Raw genomic sequence first — 25,692 nt, 5'->3', positions numbered from 1 at the left:
CAGTAGGCAGGTGACCAAAATTGAACACTGTACTCCAAATTAGGTCTCACCAATGTCTTGTACAACTTCAAAATAACATCGTAACTCCTGTACTCAGTACTTTGATTTATGAAGGCCAAAAGCTTTCTTTATGACCCTATCTACCTGTGACTCCACTTTCAACAAATTATGGACCTGTATTCCCGGGTCTCTTTGTTCTACCACACTCCTCACAGTGCCATACTGCTCACTGTGTAAGACCTACCCTGCTTGGTCCTACCAAACTGCAACACCCCACACTAGTCTGCCTTAAATGCCATCTGGCATTTTTCAGCCCATTTTTCCAACTGGTCCAGATCTCACAGCAAACTTTGATCATCTTTGTTGATCTTAGATCAAATATTTGGCATAACATTGTGGGCTGAAGGGCCTATATTATGCTGTACTCTTCATGGTTCTATGTTCTTCGGTCTGCACATCATCCATTCCGATTAAAAAGCTATCTGGTGATGGTGTCTACCTAAAATGCGGCTTAAACGCCACTGTTGGATCTGCTTTCACCCTTTCACCTAGCAGCCTTCTCTAGTCACATACCAATTTTTGTGTACAAAAACTGTTGCACAAATCTTTAACTTTCCCACCTCAGCTCAATTGCATGCCCTCTGTTATTTGTCATTTCAGAATTTCAATGGAAACTTGACGATGGCCTTGATTGCAACCAGTGTTACAATTTTGATTTGATACATTGATGCTTCCTTAAAATAAAAAAAAAGCTTCAACTTTGAAATGCTAGGGAGGAGGAGTATGTGTAAAAGATTAAATCTGTAGAGAAAATAAAATCAATAGATCAAAGAAGGTAAAAGGGGAAGATGTTTGAAAGTGGTAAAATGAAACTTGATAGCCTGATTGGGTAAAAATATTTGTTAGTTTTATAGCCTGTTGTATGAATTTAATTATCTTGAACATCAGTATTTATTATCTTTTATGACATTAGTTTGTGTGAAAGGAAAAGCTAAAGCAAACCAAATTTAAAATGAAATGAGCCTGATAAAGCAGGCTGCTACAAAGCTTTCCTTGAAAGTATGATCTAAAACTGTGGGTTATCTCCATGTCAGGATAGGTGTTTATCTTCTAGGAATGATCAAGAGCAATTTCCTCCTGAGATTCTGAATCTTTGGAATTCTTGACATAATATAAAAGCCTGGCTGTTTGCCTGCATGCACTTCCCGATACTTGCAATCACAGAAGATATCAATGACTGAATTTTTTTTCTCTCTCTTGCTACCATTTTATCTGTCCAGGGTAACAGAAGAAAATTGTGTTGTCACATGAGTACAGTTCACTGCAACCAATCCATTTTAGTATTGTTGATTGAAAGGAATCTTGGATGTCCACTTGAAGCAGCAGATGGGGTTTGGTTTAATGTTCAGAAAGGTGGCTCTTCCCAACAGCTCAACGTTTCTTCAACGATGCTTTGGAATGTTCATGTCTGACCCTTGACTCACTGTTGATTGTCAGCTGATCAACTTGTTTACTATTTTTCTCCTTGAATGGACTTTGTTATAGACTGAAAACAGAAACTGCTGGAGAAACTCAACGAGTCAGTGTTTTGGGTTGCCACCCTGAATTAATCCAGTCCTAATGCAGGCCCTCGACTTGCAGCATTGACCACCCCTGTGCCTCCACAGATGCTGCTTGATCTGCTAAGTTCTTTCAGCGATTTGTGTGTTGTACCAGATTCCAACATCTGTCATCTCTTGTCCCCATTTTTTATAGACTATCCTGCCCTGGTTGTTCACACCCTGCCTCCAACAGGGTTTCATGTTTAGTCTCTTCTGTTTTCAGCTGAGTCAGCAAAAAACAAAATTAGTGTGTTTTGATCGGATGGGAGCTTGTGATCCTTACAACATGTTGAGAGTGATAAATAATAACAGGTGGCCTTTCTGTGAGGACTTGAAATTGGCCCTGTTTTCTTCAAAAGTAAACAGTTGGGGCATCTATGAACGGGACAGTCAGATGTTTAGAATATTTTCCGCAGCACTGAGCCATGGTGTGAATTTCATCCTATTCTCAGCCTAAACAGGGAATAATAGTTTCCATGAATGGGGCCAAAGCACATCGGATATGGAGCAAAGATCTTTCCATTACAAATGATTGCAGAGATGAAGGATTCCATCTGCAGGGTTTGACTGGAGAAGCAAAGGAGATTAAGAGAGCACATGATGGAAGTGTATTTGAGTTTGGAAAAGAGTACACAAATGGAAGCTCTTCCTGGCAAGAAGTTTGACACCTGGTGATGCAGAGTTAAACGTTTAGCATAACGAAAGGCTAGTGGTACTTGGCTGTGGGAGGGATGGAAATGGTATTAGTCAGGACTTTCACAATGAAATTGGATGTACACTCGACAGAAAATTAATTTGCAATGATGGGAATGTTCTCCTAGGCGGCTCTGTCTGTGAATTACCTGCCATAACCCTGATTCTAATGCACTAGAATTAGGGACCATTACTATGAGAAAGTTGCTGATGAATCTAGTATCAAATCAAGTTTAATTACCATTCAAACCATGTATGGATACAGCCAAACGAGACAGAGTTCCCCGGGGGCCAAAGTGCAAAAACATACATGCGCATTCAACGAGAAAGGAAAAAACAAAAACATAGTGACATAAGAAAACACATTTTTAATTTAAGACTCTGTGCGACAAGTCCCGCAAATCGATGGTTCTCAACAGTCTAGCATGCAATTCCTCTGATCCAACACTGGAGGGCATCACGGATAGGAACAGCCACCCCCAACTGAGCTCGGATGCCACACTACAATGCAGGCCCGCGGCTTGAGGCCTAGTCCTCGCTACAACTGAGGTGACACTGCTGCCTCACTGCCTGTCTCGCCACCATATAAGGGAAGCAGACATGCAGCCGCCAATGTCCAACAGGGTCTTGCGATTGCAAAAGAAACCTCTGAGACAGTCAATAATGGTTTCACTACATGCCACCTTCGCACCAAATTGAAGGCACCAACTCCGGTGTCTCTGAGTAGTAGGCAACAGCATGGTCTGCTCCCAGGTCAGCTCTTCTGAATCCAATCCAGTTTGTTCAATGGCCTGACCCAAATCCCTCAGCCCGACGGCCCAACTCAATCACCTTCTCTGAACTGCCGGCTGGCTACTCTGAGCAATGAGCAGCTCACTGATGTGGTGGACCTGCTGTACATGTAGTTACTGGAGTCAAGAATAGTCTTGCTACGTACAAAACATATTTAACAAAGAAAAATGTACCTTTGGTTGGCCCCCAAGAGGTTGGTGCATGTATACGTAGGAATTGAAAGGAAACTACTTCACCTTCTGTTAAGAATGTGGTACAAAGATGATTGGTGTTGGATGTGTTAGACAGAAGCTGGAAAATGATAACAGAAAAGAAAAGGAGGATCTGCTGATAGGGTTAGATGTAGAGGGGAGAGCAGACACACATTTGGAGCAAAAGCCTTGGCCAAGCAGGGTTCATCTGCAGTGAGATTCTTTACAGCATTATTACCAACAAAGTTTCAATGCTGAGAGAGTTAAAGGCTTGATTTGATTATGTAAAATATCTCCTTCAATTAGAATTAAAAAAGCTCTAGAAAAAAAAAACAACCATTTTCTTGTGCATAATACCTTGTGTCACAATAATTACTTTAGCAGTGGATTCTTGAAAATAATTGTCTGTGGACCTTGTTGGTATTCCATCAACTTTTGCCTAATGCTTTTCTAAAGCACCTTTTAAATTAATTATTGAAAAGATAAACACCCGGTTTGCAGGATGAATACTAACTTTTTTTTTAAGTTACAGAAAACCTTCTGCAGAGGGCACAAGCTGGTCTAATGTTTCCTCCGGAACAAAAGTGTTATCAGATTTTGTTGCCGGGTTACCTGCTCCCCGAGCCCACCAATTTAATCTTTGTGGTTCAATAACAGGGGGAGGTTGTAACTTATTACCCCTGTTTCTCTGAGAAAGCCCCTGTTAGTTAACCATTTGTTAATGGTTACCATAGAATTGTCAACATTGGTAAAACCCCTGCCGAAAATTCTCCATGATAAGCTAGCGCTGGGTGTGTTCTATCACCTGGTGCGGAATGGGAGGCCAGTGGTATTATTAGGTTTTCTTTTAGAGTGCAGAATTCACAAAATTTCTCTTACTTAAACTGTCTCAGCATTTTGTTCCATTAGCTTTGATGCTGACCTATTTGAATGGACGGAGATCTTGATGATTCTGTCATCTTTTTGATCTTTTATTCTCTCCCTGTATATAACCTATTTCTTAAAGTTTTTCTCCCTCTTTTCTTGCTTTTGGTTCCTTGTGTCCTTGCTCCTATTTTCATCCTTTCACTCACTCTGAATTCTGCTCCTCCCCACCTCCTAAATCCCCTCCCCTCCCTCTTTGTCTCTCTCCCTCCTTTTCTATTTCAAAGAAAAGCAGATACCAGGGTTTGGGGTTGTTATGAAGGCAGTTTGCATGGGGAATTGAGATTGTGATCTGTCGAAAGGAAAGATTCCCATGAGTGTCTCCCTGGTTAGAAGATAGCAGTTGATCTGCCTTTGATGGTGGAGCAGGAATAGTCCACTGCAACTTTTATTGTACAACGTCGAGGACAAAACCCTTTCTCATTGTTGAAGAAAGTGGATGGGGTAGAGGAACTAATTCTGAATAGCTCCAATATCTTGCTGAGAAATGAGCAAGCTCAAATGGCCGACTAGCCTACATAACTCCTTGTGCTTTGATCTCCTCTTAACCTTGGCATGAGATAGTGCAGATGCTGGAAACCTTGAGCAGCACACAAATAAGTCAGGAACACCTATGGAGAGAAATGAGCAGATAACGTTTTGAGCTGAGCACCTTCATCTGTTCTGAATTGTCAGTTGTCTATTTCCCTCCATACACGTTTCCTGACCTGCTGAGTTCCTTAGCATTTTGTGTGTGTGTCGCTTTCATTAACCACCTCTACTCTGAGAAAATCTCCATCTTTCCCAATGTTTGGAAATTGGTTAAGGTACCAGAAAACATTTGGTATCTGTGAAAGAGAATCCAGCACAAGTTTGCAATTCAGGAACATGTGAAGAAATAAATGGGTAAATTGGTACATTATTGTTGCATGTACTGAAGTACAGAGAAAAATTTGTCTTGCAAACAGATCAACTCATTACAACAGTGCAAGGTAAAATTATAAAGTGCAGAATGAAGTGTCACAGAGAAAGTGCAGTAGAGGTAGACTATATGGTACAAGGTCATAAGATAGGCTGTGAGGTCATGTGTCCATCTTGTACTGGGAAACTGTTCAATAGTCTTTTTACCGTCGGATAGAAACTATCCTTGAGCCTGCTGGTAGGTGTATTTTTGCCTAATAGAGGGGAGAGAGAAAAAAGAATATCCAAAGTTTGTTGGGTTGTTTGATTATGCTGGCTGCTTTACTGAGGCATTAAGGAGAACAGACAGGAAGGGAGGCTGGTTTCTGTGATGTACCAAGCTGTGCCCACCACTCTCTATACATAATGGCAAAGATGGGCGTGCCGCGGTATTCCTTCAGATTCAGATTCAGTTATCGACAGATAATGTATAGTTTGCATTAACAAGCAAGACACCCAAGGGTGGGCTGGCAGCAGCATGCCAGAGTTGCCACACATTCTGGCACCAACATAGTATGCCTACCATGCTCGACAGAACAACATGGTTCTTCTAACCTCCTCCTACCCCTCACCTTAGCCCTGCCTGTAATCAGCTAAATTGTTGTGTAAAGACCCTTTGGCTTCCTGTGTTAAAAGCCTTTAACACACTTGTAGGATCCTAATCCTATTAAACCATCGTGCCAAATGCACCCCTCAGTCTGTCCTATATCACTTCTCAGAGCAAAGCCCTTTACTTAACACTGGCATGGCCACCTGATTAAGCTCCTGAAAGTCTAGAGTCATTGTAATACCCTTCATTATTTCCAACTTTAAAATGGGGGAGGAAACAAAAGGAGGATGTGAAATTCATTGTACAGACAGCTGTGGTATCATTGGTTATATTTAAAGTGGAGGTTGATAGGTTGTTGATTAGTAAAGGTGTCAAAGGTTGTGGGGAGAATGGGGCTGAGAGGGATAATAAATCAGCCATGATCGAATGGTGGAGCAGGCACAATGGGCCAAATGGTTGAACTCTGTTCTCAAGTCTTATAGGGTGGATTTACAGAATAGGGAAATGTTTGCACATATTTTGGTGTAATTGACTGCCGCTGCTTGGAGTGTAGAGCTGATGATAAATGATGGGAATGTTTGCTTATGCTCTGGTGTAACTGAATTCTTTCACATGTGAGCCTGACTATTTTACAGTGCTGTTTATCTGCTGGCCTTGTTCATGCACTTAACGTATTTTATTTTTGTGTGTGTTTTGACATTTTACAAGCTCCAAGGAATGGAGGAGTCAGCCAGCTTAACATTTTATTGCAAGATTAGGGACCAATAAAATGAGAAGGGGATGGTTATCAATGTGCAAACAGGTTATATTCAATGATTCACTGCCCTTGGGGGCAGTTCCTGGTATCAGTGAGGGGCCAATATTTCTCCACAGATGCTGATGACAAGCTTGCTGTCAGGTTACTGATTTATAGTGGGGTTTACTTCATCAGTTACCAGAACAAGGGAATCCTTTCGGGAATGAATGGGGCTCTACTTCAGATATTTAGATCTTATCCCACAATGTGCGGGGGTAAAAATCTTTATGTTATGACTCCGCCGCAATGTACAGACACATGAATTTATAAGTCCAATGGCTTGTAGAAAGGAGCTGTCCTGTAGCCTGTTGGTCCTGGCTTTAATGCTGCCGTGCCATCTGCCAGACGGAAGTAGCTGAAGCAGTTTCTGGTTGGGGTGACTGGTGTCCCCGATGATCTTCCAGGCCTTCCTTCTGCACCTGCTGCTGTAAATATCCTCACTGGAGGGAAGTTCATATCCACAGATGTGCTGGGTTGTCTGTACCACTCTCTGCAGTGCCCAGCGATCAAGGTTGGTGCAGTTTCCGTACCAGGCCGTGAAACAGCCAGTCAGGATGCTCTCAATGGTGCCCCTGTAGAAGGTCTTGCGGATTTGGGGGCCCATGCCGAGCTTCTTCAGTTGCCTGAGGTGGAACTGAAGCTGTTGTGCTTTTTTGCCACACAGCCGGTGTGTACAGTCCAGGTGAGATCATCGGTGATGTGTATACCGAGAAAACGATAGTGTTAACAGCTCAGGGCACTGGAGTCCTGAGTTAAATGTCAGCGCCGTTTGCAAGCATTTGTCTGTTCTCTCCATGACTGCGTGGGTTTCATCTGGGCGCTGCAGTCTCTTCTCACAGTCCAACGTCGTACTAGTTAGTAGGTCATTGTAACTTGTCCATGATTAGGCTAGGGTTAAATAGGTTGGTTGCTGTGCAGTGCGGCTCTTTTGCAGGAATGATCTGTTCTGTGTTGTATCATTAAATAAAATAATAAATACATAAATAAAATGGAAAAAGAATTATTAAACTAGCAAGAGTGCAGAAAAGACTTACCAGCATGTTGCCTGGACCCGGGGGCTGAGTTGCAAGAAATTGTGTAGAGTAGAACTTTATTCCCTTGAACACAGGAGACCAAAAAGAGGTGTGAAAGATTATAATATTATGTGGGGCATAGTTAGGGTGAAAGCACGTAGTACTTTTTTCTCAGGGAGTGTTTGCTAAAAATGAGAGCATAGGGTTAAGATCAGAAATGAGCAATTTAAAAAGGGGTATCGGGGCTACCTCTTCATGCAAAAGGTGTTTCATATTTGAAATGAGGAAAAACTGGTTGAGGTGGGCACATCAACATTGAGACAATTACACAGATAGAAGCTTATGGGATTTTAGGCCAAGTGCAGACATATGGGATAAGCTTGCTGGGCAATAAATTCTGCATTGGCAAGTGCCGTAGTTTCTGTTTCGGTATTGTATGACTCCGACCCTATGTTCCTAGCGCCCCAATCCATCTTCAATCTTCTGATTTTATTTTCATTTGTGCCTTTGGGGCCATTTCTGTTCAGATCAGCATGTGTTTTCTTTCAGTAACTCATCTTGAGCAAGGGGTAATGAACTGGCCTCTTGAATCTTTGCAGTCTTGGTGTAACTTTAATGGAATGGTACACCAGATACTAGGTAGGAAGTTCAGGATTTTAGACCATTATCTGTAAATGAACAGGGGAAAAGAGATCTTGCAGTTGGCTGTGTTTATGTATACCTGCTAGCCTTGCTCTTCCAGGTGGAGAGGTGATACGTTTGAGAAGTTCTGTAACAGCTTCCCGGGCAGGATTCAACTGTGAGACTCAACAACCACACACCTCCACAAGGTGCAAAGGCCTATTTTGGAGAACAACACAAGGTAAATGAAGATGACCTCAGCCAAATCTTACAAATGTGCTTTTTAATGCTCAGGCACACGAGATTCTGCAGATGCTGGAAATCCAGAGCAACACACACAAAATGCTGGAGGAGCTCAGCAGGTCAGGCAGCATTTATGGAAATGAATAAACAGCTGGAGATTTGAGTGAGTCCTGATCCAGGGTCTTGACCTGAAATGTCGGTTGTTTATTCCCCTCCGTAGATGCTGGCTGACCTGCAGAATTCCTCCAGCATTCTTTGCATCTTGCCTTTTAATGCTAATGTTAGGAAGATGCAAAGTAGAATAAGGAATTGGTCACTGATCCACCATTTAATAAGATCATGTCTGACTTCATTTCAATTCAACTGCACTGCGAGCCACCTTAATCTATTGTCCTCCTTCAATATTGTCTTATTGAATTTTAAGATATTACTGTCTTAAAATATCCACACACTACTTCTCCAGCCTTTTGAGGAGAATTCCAAAGATTCACAGCCTTCAAGAAAAAATTCAGCTGATCTCTTAAAGTGCTCATCTCTTTCCAGCTTGTCATAAAGATAAACGTACAATCTACATCCACCCTGCTTAGACTTCTCAGGAATAATTCTTATTTCAATTAATCACCTCTCACACTTCTGAACTCCAGTTAATTTAAGCCTCGTGTGCCCACCATCTTCTCATGGGACAACCTATCCTGTAAAACGTCTTTGGATGCATTAAATTACTTCCATTAATGTTATGAAGAACAATAACAATTAAACTGGTTATGAAGCCTTTACAGGACATCTCAATGCATTTTTACTGCTTTTGAAATGTGGTCACACCTGAAAGGTGGTTTTTGCATGGCAAAATCTCACAGTTAGCATCCCAAGTAATCGACTCGGTGAGAGTAGTTTTCAGGAAAACTACTCCGAATGGGAAAGTTTGTACTCGGAGTTTGCATGAAGGTTGTGCATGGTAGGGGAAGGAGTGTAAGGAAAGAGAATTAAAAAGGTTGCAAGGTTTGTGGTTGCGGGGGGGGGGGGGAGTCAAGCAATTTGGCATTGTGGCCTGTGTGCACACATCCTCTTGAACTGTCTTCCTGTCTGAGCAATGAGCTTGGCTTTGTACCCAAGATGCCTGCTGTCTCTCGATTCTTACTACAGGTCACAACACACCCAGGCTGCTACACCAGCAACATTTCTGTTTTTCAATGACAACTAGATTGGAGAGCAGTTCAGCTATGTGTTTTGAGATGCAGCATGTTTCTAGGAAAGGAGAGGCCAACCTTTGAGGTTTCCTCTGTAATACCGGCCTGCGAGGCTGCGTGTTTCATGAACAGAGTTTATTTCTGTGGTCACCTCCAAAAACCCACGTCCTGCAACTAACTCCCCCCCCCCACCCCGGCTACTAACCACCTTATCCTCATCCCTCCCTACCACCAACCTTCATCCAATAAACCACCCCTCCCACTCTCTTCCACCTTGTAAATTCCATTTTGAGAGACTTATTTCCAGGGTAATCATCATTCACAATGTCAAGTTCTTGTGTGAGTGAGAATATTTGGAAGTATGTTGCAAGTATGCAATGTAATTTATCATTATTGTAAATTACCATTACAGAAACAACAGTCCAAAAGGGGTTATAATTTGTTCAAGTGTATTATACCAAGGGGATAAATATCGACCCTTTGTATTCTGCTGTTCCAGATCAGAATGTTATTGGAATAATGGTGGGGGGGCAGTGGATTAGGTACAATTTCACATTGATTAATTATCCAATAATCGGATGTTTGCTGTAAGTAATTTAAAACAAAAAAAACTGTCAGGAATTGTAACTTGATAGTTCAAACTAGCTGGACATGGGCTGGTTTGTAGTTTTTTCTCTTTTTAAAAAAAATTCCTTGGGATCATCAGTCTCTGGAATGCTGGGGCCTCTTTGGGAAGCTGGTGTCCATTTACAGTGCATCTTGTATAGTCGACCACTAAGGCGAGGGCAGAGGGCTTGGGCCTCCTGGTATGTGATTGATTATGTGGTATTTATGCCATTGAGGACTTTTCAGCAGCTTAGGGTCAAGGGGTCATCTCATGTGTCTTACTGCAAATCCGTTTCCTTTTGTACAGTGAAGACTTGAGTGAACAAAAACAGCTTTTTTCTTCCTTGGGAAAGGGAGTGGAGTGAGGGGGGAGGTGTGGTGTCAATTCAACCCCTTTCGATGGACTGAACTTTAATGTTTAAAGTCTTTACAAATAGCAGTGAGCTGTACTTACCTCATTACACTATGCTTCTGCCATTGTCCTATTTAAGGCACGAATTTCAAAGTCTCAAAATGCTCTGTGTAATCTCCCGTGGATGTTTGAATTTTTAATACCTTGCTGTCACAATACACAGTGAAACACCTCCAGTTCTGTAATGCTAAATGGGCGCTTCTTTGTAGGTTGTGGCAATGGTATCTGTTCTGAATTTTCAATGAAGGAGGGTGGCTCATTCAGAGATGGTGAGGCAAAAAGTAGTAAAGTAAAGAAGATGAAGAGATGTAAAGCTAGATGTAACAAATTAATAAATTTGACCATTAATCTTCGAAGTGTTTGATTTGGGTCTGTCTGAAGCACTGTTGACTTCATGATAAAAGCATAAAATTTTGGGTACAAAGGCCCTCAATCAGTGGTTTCCTCAATCTACTTGAGCTCCACATTTACTTCAGCCACGTACACAAAACCATGTTTGTTGTTTGTGTCAACTAACCACTTGACCGCCAAGAAGAAATGGACCAGCATTTGGTTGCTAGAACACACTTCGTATGGCTTCGAGGTTAGATACAGGAGATTGTGACTTTGATCCTTGTTCCAGAGGGTTGAGGTTGAGAATTTAGCCGGGTATTTTAATGTGTTGCTGAGGGAAGTGCTACAGTACCAGCCAATCAAGACTTTCAATGGTGGGGAGCTGGTGAAAGATGGTGGATGACACATCACGACGACAGTGAAGGCAGAAGAAGGCTGCAGCAGTGAAGGGTCCCCAGTCATCCTGCATACCTGACCCTGATTTGTCAAGGACTGTGCGGTGGCTGCCTATGCATCAACTTCCCCACGTTAAACAAAGTCACGCGCAGGCGTTCCCAATAAGGGAATAACCCCTTTGCAGAAGATCATACCCTGCTTGAGTGATCACACAAATCTCGCTAACGGTACCAGAGAGACCACTTTTTGATCGATGGGTTTTAAGCCAGAATCTCCCAGGTGAACACTGAAGAATCCATAGCATTATTCATGGATTCCTCCTCCAAGGTTGGAGGAGTCATTCCCAGTATCCTAGGCAACATTTACCCTGCAGTGCCCCTCCATCTTCCACTCCAATCAATAGAGATTAAAGATCTTAAAGATTATCTTTATTTGCTACATCTACATCAAAGCTTACAGTGAAATGTGCCATTTGCGTCACATCAAATCAGTGTGGATTGTCACAACACTTCTGGCACCAACAAGCCGTGCCCACAACTCACCTACTCTAACCATATCTCATTTTGGTCTGTGAGAGGAAACAGGAGAACTCAGAGGAAATATATGCTGTCGTGGTGAGAGCGTAGAAACGTCTAACAGACAACCTTGGGAATTGAGCCCTGATCTTGCAGCTGGAGCTGATAATGTCAGGTTATCTGGCCATTGTGCTAGTGGGATGTCATTTGTGCAGAATAACTTCCATGTTTTCTGCAGTGACTAGATTTACCAAGTATTTTATTGGCTGTTGTCCTCAGAATCACGTTTATTATCACTGACAGAGGGGTGAAATATGTTGCTTTTGTGAGAGAATTCCCTTGGGATGATTGAAAACCACTTATCCCCCAAGGATCTCTGAAGTGGTGGAGAAGAGTCATCACAGAAATCCCAGGGATTTCCACATGTAGATAGAAAGTTCTTCTGCCCTCTGCTTAATGCCAGCATGTACTGTAAATGTCACCTCATTGCCTGTCTGATTCATCCACTTTCCCAGTGGCAACCTTCAGAACTAGTTTTTTTAGAAGCAGATTCTGTCGTCTCCACAGTTATAGGTTTAATACATTTTAGTAATGAGTTGTTAGTGGTGGTATCTTCAAATCTTTCTCCCTGTCAAAGATCTCTTCCACAGAATTGAAGCACAATTTGTTTTGGTGAGCTCCTTGGTCCACTCTCTTTGAATGGGTCAGTATGTTTACAACAGCACACGGTGGAAGCAAGGCTTCTGGTCAAAACTGAGTTTCAATTTTCATCCTGGCATTTGGTGTTTTCACTTCAATCAACTTGTTAAATGAGAGTGTCATGGAAAGACTGCTTGCCTCACCTTTAAAAGAGCTTTCTAGTGAGTGATAGATTTCTTATATTAAAGACAGCAAAGCTCAAAGTAAATTTATTATCGAAGTACGTATATGTCACCATCTACAACCCTGTGATTCATTTCCTTGCAGTTATTCACAGAAGATACAAGAAACACAATAGAATCAATGAAAGACCACACCCAACAGGACGGACAACAACCAATGTCCAGAAGACAAACTGTGCAAATCCAAAAGAAAAAAAAGCAATAAATATTGAGAACATGAGATGGAGTGTCCTTGAAAGTGAGTTGTGGGATAGATAGGTTGTGGTAACAGTTAAGTGATGGGGTGAGTGAAGTAAGTTCAAATGCACTTTCCCTGCCATCTCCATATCGCTTATTACCCTCAGCCACCAGGCTTTTGAACCAATTTCACTCACCCCATCACTGAACTATTACCATATACCACCCTGAGATACAATTTCCTGCAGGTATTCATGGTAGATACAAGAAACACAGTAGAGGTTAAAGATCAGCCATGACAGGTCAAATACTACTGTTCCTATTTTTAGATGGTATCTTCTGTTGACCCCATTCCTTTGCTTTTCCCCCAGATCCTTTCAAATCTTCTTCTTCAAGCATTTATCCAGCTCTTTATCAAATGCCACTATTGAATACACTTGCTGAATTGGTCTTGCCTCTTGTTTCTTGCAATTATTTCTCATCTAATGTTACATCTCCCATTGCCAGGATATCATCTAATGCCACTCATGAATCATTATGAACTTCCTTGCTCTTCTCTGCTCAAGGAGTTCCCAGCTTCTCTCATTTTATGGAGATTTACAGCGCAGAAACCAGCACTTCATTCCACCCGAGTCTGTGTCGACCATCTTGTTCCCATTTTACCTTGATCCTATCCTGACCCATTTATTCTCCCCACTTTGCTGGCTGATCTCCTCCATACTCTAACCTGATTTCAGGTGCTGGTGCCTCTGCACAAACTAGAGGAACTCTGTCTGATTTGCTGAGCCACAGAGGCTTTTCTTGACTAGTAACTTGATTAGTGGTTAATTGCCAAGTCTGAGAACAGTTGGCATAAAAGCTCAACATAACCTCTTAGACAGGCACATAGATGAAAGGAAAATGGAGGACAATTGGGGAGGAGAAGGGTTAGATTGATCTTGGAGGAACTTAAAAGTTGGCACATTGAGGGCCGAAGGGCCTGTATTCTGCTGTAGTGTTTGATGTTCTTTGTAGTAGCCACCATAAGATGCCTTTGTTCAATGGTGGAACTTCATTTCCACTGAATCACATGTGTTGAGATCTCTCTGAAGGGGATATGTTTCTTTGCATGAGTTTTCAACTCCGTGAACTAAACTAAAGTTAGCCTGGAGCCTCGGGCTGCTCTTGTTATTGAAGTTAGTCTGTAAATATGGACGTGAAGGATTGACAGCTGCCATTTGCTTAATTGAAACAGAACAGTTGGGGGAAGGGGAGAGAGCCCTGTATCTCGTAATTGATATAGTGACCGGGAGGTACTGGGTGACAGAAATCTCTACCAGATGTCGCAATTTATGATGCACTCTGTGCAGCTCCACCTGACCTGAGGGCTGGAAATGCTGTGTCCTTTTGCTTTCATTTCCTGTGGAACTGCAGAGCAGACCAAAGCAGACTGCCCCTCGCTTGAAGTGGGGCTGGATTGGGCAGGGAAGCAGGGGGTGGTGGGGGTCAGGTTTGACTGCCTTACCTAGAAAGTGCTCTTTACATGAGAGATGTGGGTAAATGTCAGCATTTCAAAGATCTTGGAGAGGAGATTGCTTTTACACTAGGATCTTTTGATCCAGTTCATGTTTATACATTGAACTGTGTCATTTGCATTAACAACCAACACACCCACGGATGTGCTGGGGGCAGCCCACAAGTGTCAACACACATTCCAGTGCCAACATAGTATGGCCATAATGCTTGGCAGACAGCACAGAACACAACAAACAGCAAAACAAACCGCTTTCTTCTCACACACATGGTTCTCCAACCCCAGGTCCCTGGGCCTCCATTTCCAAGCTTCAGTTATCAGGCTTCGACTTCCAGACTTTCAATCGAGCTTCGGGCTTTGATCGTTGTTGTCAACCCCCGGGTTAGCTGATGACTGGTCCCTGAAGTTGTGCAATCTTTATAGTTCCTCCACTCTAAAAGGATCAGAATTTTATTATTGAGGAGCTAGCCCATTGTGTGGAAGTGATTCCGTATTCCAGAAATGTTTGATGGAGTTGCAGTTTTATTTTGTTGTTGATCACAGGGATGTTTGTGAGGCTTTCTTTCCTTTCCCCTCAGCATGGGAGATTGTGACTGAGCTGGGTTCCTGCTGAAATCCCCACTTTACAACCTTGTAATGAACACTCGCTGGCATTGACAAATCATCAGGTATTTGTCAGGAGGAGGGAGCCAGGGTTCATAGAGAACCACCTTCTGTGCTATTTTACCGTGCTGGCACATTGAACACCAGAATCTTCACTTTAAAGGTCTCACCAGCTTAGGATGGGAAATGCTGAATTAATAGTCCACAGGAAGGTCTCAAATCCATCCCCGATGAAAATTGTGACAGGATTGATCAGCATGCGTCCACCACTCCTTTCTGTGTCTGCTGTACGAAGCATTCTGAACCTCACAATCAATGGTGACACTCCGCATTGTACTGAGGGAGGGCTGCAGTGTCAGAGTGGCTTCTCTTCCAATGCATCATTAAACTGAAGCCCCGTGTTCCCCCTCAGGCTGTGAAGGTATCTGAAGAATTACCTCTTTCAAATTCCTTCCAGATGCTATTTGAAGATGAGTAGGAGAATTTTTCTGATTTCAAGCTGAGGTTTATACCCTTTCCAGCAACATTACCTGGTCATCATTTGGTGACTTGTGAGAGCTTACTGTGCTTAAATTGGCTAAAGCATGCCATACATTGCACTAGTGCTACATTTAATTGGCTACGGAGTCCTTTGGAACATCTTACGGTGATGGAGGAAGTCGAGTATAAATGTTTTCACATGTTGTCCTGAAATTACTACATATAGCTGAAATACTGACAGGTTTTCTGTTTCTTTTGTGACATTGAGGTCAGTTAAAGGGAGTAGTACCCAAACTGGGGATAATTCTGTACACAAACCCAATGACAGCTGGTGAGGGAGGAATAGGAGGATCCCAGAAATACCTAGTGCAAATATCAAATTGTCAAATACAGCTTTGTCCCTATTAACTTGCACATATATCACCTGATCAACCCCAACAAATGAAGCAGTACTTTAAGCTAGTTAGTTTTTTTCACAGTTGAGAAAAATGTTGGTTGATCAGTGACGGAAGCAGTGGTTCCTCTGTAAGTGGAATATGCTCATGAGGGATGTTCACTGTGAACTTTTATCTTCATCCAGTGAGCCCCATCCGCGAACATCCTTCCTAGATGACCCATTCTGTAGCACCATCTAGTGGAGGGGAAGAGAAACCACCGGCTTTCTACAGTCTGGGCTGTGAGGAAATTGCTCCAATGTAAACAGACATCATGTTCTTAGAGAGTGGGGTGAATTATTATTGTAGCATCCTTGGGAGAGGTCAGACTGCCCTCTTGAATTTGAGGAGTGAAGATGATGAAGAAAGACCATGCAGCTGATGTTTCTTTTTGGAGAATCCTTATGTTCCTGGAAGGTTAACTGAGTGACCCTCTGTGAAATTATTGATGTCATTTTCAGGATTTCCAGTTAAACGTGATTCAGTACTCTCTTTAAGCAATAGGTGGGGGGGGGGAATAGTGGGAGAGGAAGGGGGAACACTCTCTCAAAGCAGATGAAAGTAATATAAATGAAATTTTCCCTTGAATTACAAAATACCATATTAATAATTTCATTATCTGTCGAGGCTTTTCCTGTTACCGCTGTGGCTTCATAATGCTAGCAACTATTGCAGTCAAGGAACAACACAGCACTAGAATGAACTGATTTGAGCAGCTGAAACTGAATAGCCTGGACTGTTTCATTGACTTGGTGGTTTGATGTTCTATAATATGTGTTTTTTGCACTGCTTGCACACTGGGGGCGAGTTTGATGTTTTTCTTTGATTGGGTTCCGTAGTGCTGCTTTGTTTCGTGGCTGCCTGTGGGAAGATGAATCTCAGGGTTGTATACTGCATACATACTTTAATAAGAAATGTACTTTGAATCTTTGAACTATTCATACTTGTACACACTATAGAAAGTTCTACGTATTTCAGAGAACAGTTGTCATTGCAGAGGAGATTTGCCAGGATGTTGCCTGGATTGGAGGATTTTTGTTCAGAGAAGAAATTGGATAGTTCAGGCTTGTTTTCTCGACAGTGAACGAGGCTGAAAGGTGATACAAGAGAACAGAAGATCATGAGAGGTGTAGATAGTAAAGATGGTCTGAATCTTTTTCCCATAGTAGGGGTTCATCAAGAACAGGAGGGAATAGTTTTAAGGTGAGAGGTAGGAAATTTAAAAGGGATCTTGGAGAGGTTAATTTTTTTTTAAACACACTGGTCTGAATATTCTGGGAAAGGGAGTGGTTGAAAGAGGTAGTGGAAACAAGTATAATTACGTTTAAGAGGTGTTTGAGAAGACAACTAAATAGGCAAAGTATAGAAGGATATACTCCTAATGTGGGCAAAAAGTTTGGAATCGACATGCTTAGCCGAGTACAAGTATAAGACTGTGTCCAAAGAAGGATCTGAGGATAGATGATGAAGAATCAAAGCTTGTTTGAGGCAGTTTTAAGGAACATAAAGGAACAATGAGTGAACACAAAGTTCATGAGGGAATTCCAGAAATTAGTGCATAAATGGATGGAAATGGTGCCAATTTTGAAAAATTGGCCAGGGAGAGATGCTGGAGTTGGAACTGGATGAATACAGTCATAGAGGACTGGAGAAAATTTATAAATGTAGGACTACAAGAAGATATTTTGAAAGAATCAGAGTCATGTTTATTATTACTAAAATATCTTGTGAAATTTATTGTTTTGTGGCAGTAGTACAGTGCAATACATAACTATTACAAGCTAAACAGTGTGAAAGAGTTTTGAATTGACAGTGTTATTTGATCAATTATCACTGCAGATTGTTAACCATGTGGACAGATTGTAACATAAACCTACATTAGGGGTTGCACCAATGTGAAAAACAATCTCTTATGAAATACTCTGGGCTAGGCAGTGGTAGGGAACAGAGCCCTGAATTCAGTGAGCACTGTGGTGTTCTGAAAGGAGCCCATGAACTGAGGGTAGTCTGTGAACACGCAGCTCCTGTTCTGGGCCCTTCAACTAATTAAGTCTGCTTTACTTCAGCACTTTAATTCTCTTTCTGCCTCCTATTTTAGCCATTGTGCATCCGCACTATAGCTGTAATAGAATCTATAAAAGTTAGCATTTAAAGAGGAGTCTCGCCCTTTTGACCACTTATTTTAACAATAAAATCAAGCCATTACACAGTTCTGATTAACTTGAATTGGATTTTCTCCTGATTACATTGAACCTACAATATAGAAACAGGCCATTTGGCCTACAGGTCCATGTCTGTATTTAAAGTTCATACAAGCTCCCTCCTACCTTCTTTCATCTTATTCTACTGACATAATTTTTAATTTCTTCTTTTATTGGTAGCCACACTGTTTGCTCATTCACTCCTTGTAGCAATTTCTTTGAAAAATTCTATCAGATTTATGTCTTAACTTTTATAAAGAAGTGATAGCGGAAGCAAAATTCAGCTTAATTGGTCTGGGTCGATGTTTATTCTTCACTTGAGCCACTTCCATCTCAACTTACTGACCTATTCTCCATTCTATCAAATTCTTTCTATAGTGTTTCGGTGACAATTTTATGGTGTTTGTTTTGAACTCTTGGGCAATGTATTTCCAAGGGGTGTCTATGTGTATTTACATCTGTCTTGATGAGTTAATTTTACTCATTCATATCTGCCCCGTTCGATCTGAGACCAGATTTGCTGCATACTTTTGCACAGCAAGTTGTGAATTAGACTGGGTTGCCTGAAAAGCTGGAGAGTGGTTCAAGTGGATTCAGTCATAGCTTCTGCAGAGAATTGGAAATACGTTTGCAAAGAGAAAACTTGCAGAGTTACTGGCAAAGGGACCAATCAGTTGAAAGAGCCGGCATAGACATAGGAGACAAAATAAGCCTGTTCTGTACTGTATTATTTAAAGATTATTTTTCTTATACATTTATCCTGGCATATTTTAGCTCTCTACCGTTTTGAGATTTTGCGGTTGTGATTTAAAGACAGTCAGAACCTAATAGACATTTACATGGTGATCAATAGAATGCAGTACTGAGTTCTTAAAATAATGGATGGCTGTGATCTTGCTTGCTATTTTTACTTTATATTTAAGTGTGACTGGTGTCACATAACTATATAGCACACAGAGCTCTCTCTTTAGGAGACAGTGAATCTAAGCGAGGCTATACAAACCAGTTTGCAGATTCTGATCACAACCAAGTCACGGCCACATAAATAGTCTCCTCTGAAACTTGTCATCATGTCCTCCCTGACTGCTTTGATTTCTGATGTGCAAATTGGAGCCATCCAAGTGGACAAACCAGCTGCTGTGTGGAGATGTTATTGAGTGGAGCCGAAGAGGTACTGTAACCCAAGCCTTTCTTATACTGGACAGATGCAGGATCAATAGATTTACAGGAGGGCTTTGTTGAGTGTCGCTTGGGTCAGTCCCACATAAAAGGCTGGCTGAGCCAAGCATCATTCTGATCCCACTATCCATTCACTCCCATTATACTGGGCTTCTGATCCATGTCTGCATTCTCATGGCAAGCTAATCATGCATCTGTCAAAAAAACACTGGTACTTTCGATGCAAATAGGTAGCAGATGATGTACGATCAGTAATGTGACACCATGTTTGCTTCACGAGTAAAGGCTTAACTGTATCTCTGGCAATAAAGTGTGACTGTGCCTCATCGTTTCTGTTAACAGAGAGTCGGTGATGATTGTACATTTTCAAATGGCAGCAAAGGAAACATAGTGCAGGACACTGTAGACATTGAAAGTGGGGTAAAAACAAAACCGGTTTCAGTGTGTTTTCCACACTTGGGCAGCAATGTGGTCAGAATCCAGCATAGTGCACAGAGAAAGGTCAATTGTGAGCTCAAGACTCTGACTCACTGCACTAGGGAACTAGTTAATAGTCTTATGCCAGCGGGGTAGAAACTGCCCTTGAGCCTAGTGGTACATTACTTCAGACTTTTGTATCAACTATCCAATGGAAGTACATAGAGGGATGGGATCTTCTGTATAAACCTAGAGGATGGTGGGAATGGGGCCTCTGCTTAAGAACTCATCTCAAAGATGATGCCTGTGACAGTGCAGTCTTCCCTGAGTACCTCAGTGAGAGTGGAGAGTGTCATCTGAAGTTGTGTCACTAAGTTTGGGGTGAGTGGAGAAGTGAGTCTTAAATATTTTCCCAGATCAGAGGTGAAAGGGTATCAATTTCAGTGGCCACTTTATTAGGTACTCCTGTACACCTGCTCATTAATGCAGATATTTAATTAGCCAATCTTTGATATTGAAAGGAGCTATTGAATTATTGATTCATGGCAGCAACTCGATGCATAAAAGCATGCAGACATGTGACAAATAAACCTAACTTTTTGAGAATCAACCATGTTGGTGTAGACAGGAGTGGTACATATATGAATTTGAGTCGAAAAGGCCATAACACACAGGAGCAGAATTAGGCCATTCGGCCCATCAAGTCTGTTCTGCCATTCCATCATGGCTGATTTATTATCCTTTTCAACACCATTCGCATGCTTTCTTCTCATAACATTTGACACCCTTACTAATCAAGAACTTGTCACCCACCGCTTTAAATATATCCAATGACTTGGCCTCCTCAGCTGTCTTTGCCAATGAATTCCACAGAATTTGCCACCATCTGGCTTGAGAAATTCATCCTCATCTCTGTTCTAATGTTTCATCCTTGTATTCTTAAGTGGAGCCTGCTGGTCTCAGACTCCCCCTACTATTAGGAACATCCTCTCCATGTCCACTAGATCTAAGCCTTTCAATATCCGATAGGTTTCAATGAAACCTCTCCTCATTCTTTTAAACTCCAGCGAGTACAAGCCCAGAGATATCAAACACTCCTCATATGATAAACCTTTTCATTTCCTAGGATCATTCTCCTCCAATACAGAATCTGAAAGTTATCCATGATCTTGTGTAATGTAATGAAAGTCTGGTGGTTTCATGATTGGTATCCAATGACTGGTCATGGTGTGTACTGAAGAAGGGTCTCGGCCTGCGACATCAATTGTTTATTCCTTTCCGTAGATGCTATCTGACCTGCTGAGTTACTTCAGCATTTTGTGTGTGTGACTGGCATAAGGCCACCACTTATATCTTCAATGAAGTAGGCTCTTTTCACCCAATTAAGATCAAACAAACATTTTTAGGCTAGTGACTTGCGATTGGGAAGCTTGCCAAAGATAGTTTTAGTTTTTCCTTTCTCCTTTCGGAGGATGGGATTTTCCCCTGCATTTGTAACACTTCAAAATTAATTTCATTCTTTGTGGTCAAAATATCCTGGGTCAGTTTTTTCAACTTTTCGTATGAAGAAAATCCCCAATCGTGGTTTGTGACATTGTAACAATTGTTTACCCAATGACTGTGTCAGTGGATAGAATTGTAATTTCTACAATTAGAAATACAGATACAATTGTAATAAATTGTATCTGAGCAATTTGCTTATCTTTTTATGGAGCTGTGATTTACATTGATTCTCTTCATGCTTGCATTGTCTGTGATCCAGGTTCAAACAGTCCAGATTCACACTGCAACCTCATTTAATCAGTCCCAAGGGAAGAGGATGCCATAGTTCTCTTGCACTGGGGCCTGACAGAATACCGGGTTTCCTGTTGCCTCTGTCTGTGCAGGTTAGGTTTGATGAAAATCCAGTGACGCTATTAGAATTTCACTCCATTTGAGTAATTCATGTGACTTTTTCCACTTCCTGTGATCTGTGAGGACACAAAAAGCCTGGATAAATTAATTATTGTTGCAAAAGCATTGCTAGCTGATGCATTACATCATTTGTACGCGGCTTTCAGCATCAGACTGAGAATCACTTTATTGCCAGTATGTGGGAGATATACCAGAACTGATTGTGGTTCGGTGCCAAGCATAAAACACGGGACAATACCATAACAGACAACACAATAACAGCCAACTATTTACAAGACAATAGTACAAAGAACCATCAGCAATCAACAATTAGCAGAGCAGTCACATGCACGAGCATCAATAGTCAAATAAATGTGAGCATATGAACAGACTCAATAATTAACAACAGAACAAGGAGAGCTGGAAAGACCATTTAACGGATATTGTGCAGGTTCAGTTAGGGAATAACACCTGAGTGAGTTTTGTTGAGAAGCTGGATAGCTACAGGAAAGAAGCTTCGGAGATGACGTGTAGTCCTGGTGGTGATGGACTCGTGGCGTCTCCCTGATGGCAATTTGAAGAAATGGGTGACTATTAGGGTGGGTGGAGTCAGCAGTAACTCTGTTGATGAGCAGATTTTTTAATGTTGGTAGCTGATAGTCAATGACCTTCTCCACTGGACCACTCACTGCAACCTGGACTTGGAGAGGGAGAAATGGTGATAGAGGTGGTCATAACACTCAGCGATGGCTGAGTAACAATTCATCAGGATACGCCCTGAGAAGTTAACTTCCCTAAGCTGGCGTAGGAATAACAATCTGCTGGGCTTTCCAAGTGATGAGCATTATATACTTGTCCCATTTCAATGTATTGGTAATGGTAGTCCCCAAGAATTTGAATGATTTGACCACAGACACAGTCTGACCATTAATTTCCGAGGAGAGGGGCAAGTAGGGGGGATGTCAGCGGAAATTTCCATTGTCTTGATAGCATTAAGTTCTAAGTTGTAGTTCAGAGTATTTGTTGGTAACAGTGAGCATGCAAGCTTGCTCACGTGCACCTTGTTGAGTCATAATGATGACTTAAGTTGTTGGTTGATCTTTCCTCATTACAGTGCAGATATCTCTATCCCCTGACAATGTCTGAACAGAACTAGAGGGGCATGAATGGTTATGGTCCAGGTGCAGCTCGATGATAGCACTACGCAGAATAGCAGTTTGACGTGGACTAAATGGGCCAAAGAGCCTGTTTATTATGTTGTTTCAATGAATCTATAACCTCAGAATATTCCAAATTAAACGCGATCTCTGTAATCAAGACACAGACACTTAGCAAGCTTCAACAAATGACAAATGGATAATAAGCAAACATTTTGTTTTAGTTTAGTGACTGAGTGTTGAGCATTGGCCTGTAGTCCAGATTAACTCTCAGGTTTTGAATAGTGCAAAGGATTTTTACATGCCGAAGCAATTGGGGTCTTTCTTTAACACAATGTCTGAAAGAATAATCACATTGCAGCTTCACGTTGGCTCTGGTTAGTATTCTTGGTGTTGAAGTCAAATGTCCTGCCGTTGCCTATCAATGGTTACCCAATGTGCTCATTCATGCATGCATCTCCCTACTTTCTGAAGCTAAGAAGCTTGCTTTTTTGAAAAGTGCGTTGCTAATCAGTTGAAAAGTTTTGACACAACTTCCTATTTATTCCATGTCTGACATGCTTTGTAACTCCAGAAATGTTCAAAGGAAAAATTAAAATATTTTTCTCAACTCCCCTTTCCAACTTTTCCCTTTGGCTTTGCTCGCATCTGTGTACTGGGATCGATTGCTAGTTACTTGAGGGGCAAATCTGAATTGGAAACAGGGACAGCCCCTCTGAGGCAGAAGTGTTGGAATCTGTGGAGCTGCGTCACCGCAATAAATCAGCAGGCATAAGGCTTTAGCAGTCTCTGTCTGATCTGTCCAAGGTGCTGAACCTAAACTAAGTTTCCATTGCGCATAACTTAATTTCCTAGAATCCTAGTCGTAGAGAGAGAGAGAGAAATAGCATGGAAACAGAGCTTTTGGCTCATTGTTTTTTCTTATATTGAATACTAACTGCCCATTTACACCAATGACACATTAATCTTATTTTCTACTCTTCACATTCCCATCAGCTTCCATTATTCTATCAATCACCTGCACATTATGGATGATTTACTGTGGATAATTAACCTAGCAAACTGCACGTCTTTGGAATGGAGGAGAAAATCAATGTGGTCTGAGGGAGAAGTTGCAAAGTTCACACGGATGGCGCACACTGTCAGGATTGAAGCCAGGTTTAGTTTGACTTGGCTTGTCCCAGCTGACCCTTCTATTGATGCACAACAGAAAGCATCAGATCCAGATGTGTTATGGTTTGGTGTAGCAGCTGCTTTCCCCATGACTGCAAGAAACTGTGGAGAGTTGTGGACACAGCAGGCACATCAGAGAAATTAGTCCCCCCTCCATGGACTCTGTCCACACTTCTCACTGTCTCAATAGAGCAGCCAGCATAATCGAAGACCCCTGTCACCCCAGACATTCTCTTTATTCCCCTCTCCCATCAGGCGGTAAGATAAAAAAAAAGCCAGAAAGCACATGCTACCAGCCCCAAGAATAGCTTCTATTCCACTGTTATAAGACTATTGATTGGTTCCCTAGTGCAATAAGATAGGCCCTTGGCCTTGTATTCTACCTCATTATTATCATGCACCTTTTGTTTACCTTTATTGCACTTTGTCTGTAGTTGTTGCCCTTTATTCTGTATTCTTTTATTCCTTTACCTTATTCTACCCTAGTGCACTGTGTAATGCACACAAAATGCTGAAGGAACTTAGCAAGTCAGACATTGCCTATGGAGGGAAATAAACAGCTGAAGTTTCAGGCCAGGGCCCTTCATCAGGACTGGAACAAAAAGGGACCAGAAGCCAGAACAAGGTTGGGAGGGGGAAGAGGAAAAGTGCAAGTGGGAAGGTGATGGGTGAGACAAAGTGAGAGATAGTCTCCAACTTGATGGCATGAATGTCGACTTCTGTAACTTCTAGTAGCCACTTCCCTCTGCCCCAGCCCTATTCCCCCTACTTCTAGTGGCCCTCTCAAGCCTTCTCTGCCTTTCCCCTGCCCTCAATGACCTGCCCACATCTTCTCTTTAGTTCCCCATCCCCTTTATTCCATAGTCCACTGTGATCTCCTATCAGATTTCTCCTCCTTCAGCCCTCTATCTCTTTCACTTGTCACCTTCCAAATTCTCACATTACTTCTCCCTCTCCCACCACCCACCTTTTCCTTCACCTGGTCTCACCAACCACCTGCTAGCTTGTACTCTTCTCCTCTCTGCACCACGTGCACACACACACACACACACACACACACACACACCTCTTTCTCAAGAACTCTACAATGCATGTTCTGTGTGCTATTTATTTATGGTTACAGATCCCACAACCCACCTGGGTCATAGGGGCACTGTACAGATGAGTGCTGTGCCATTGCCTCTATCTCTCATGGTTGTGGGTGAGTGCCTGGGTTGTGGCAAAGCTCTTTCCAGTCCACTCTGCAACGTAATCTGCCCATTTCATCCTCTGTCTGTCCCTTTTTCTTTTCCCCTGCACTGTTTCCTGAAGAATGGTCTTTGAGAGTCCACTTGATCTTGTTACGTAGTGATACCATCCCAGTTTCCTCTTTTTTTACTGTGGACAGTAGATTTTCATGGTGTCTCATGTGCCAGGTGATGGTTCTTCATACTTCATCATTTGAGAAGTGGTCTCTATGTGAGATACCGAAGAGCCTTCTGAAGCATCTCATTTCTACTGCCTGGATCTTCTTTCGCAGTTCTGCTGTCAAAATCCACGATTCGCATGCATACAAGAAGATGGAGAGCACAAGCGCATGCAGGAGTTTCCACTTGGATCTGAGAGCAATGTTGCTGTCTCTTCAGATTGGTTACAGCTTAGCTAGCATTGTTGTGTTAGGACTGTCCTTGCAAGGACTTCAGGCTTTGATCCTTCTTGGCTGATGATGGCACCAAGATGCTTTAACCATTGAACAGTCACTAGTTCTTGTCCACTGACTATGGGTTTTGTCA

At 42.0% G+C, this 25,692-nt stretch overlaps 1 protein-coding gene across 5 annotated transcripts in view; it reads left to right on the top strand.

Moving 5' to 3' along the window:
• zbtb16a (zinc finger and BTB domain containing 16a) overlaps positions 1-25,692 on the top strand; it is a 256,819-nt gene that overhangs the window by 174,007 nt on the left and 57,120 nt on the right. For 3 of the 5 annotated variants that reach the window (XM_059956854.1, XM_059956856.1, XM_059956855.1), the window contains exon 5: positions 8,242-8,361. The exons of the other annotated variants lie outside the window; for them this stretch is intronic. In XM_059956854.1, coding sequence (XP_059812837.1) covers positions 8,242-8,361 — 120 coding nt within the window. The remainder of the gene's footprint in view (positions 1-8,241; positions 8,362-25,692) is intronic. 5 annotated transcript variants of the gene reach the window in all.

This window comes from Hypanus sabinus, chromosome X2, assembly GCF_030144855.1.
Source record: "Hypanus sabinus isolate sHypSab1 chromosome X2, sHypSab1.hap1, whole genome shotgun sequence".
In the NCBI taxonomy this organism is placed as follows: domain Eukaryota; kingdom Metazoa; phylum Chordata; class Chondrichthyes; order Myliobatiformes; family Dasyatidae; genus Hypanus; species Hypanus sabinus.
This window is presented reverse-complemented; position numbering and strand designations above follow the sequence as displayed.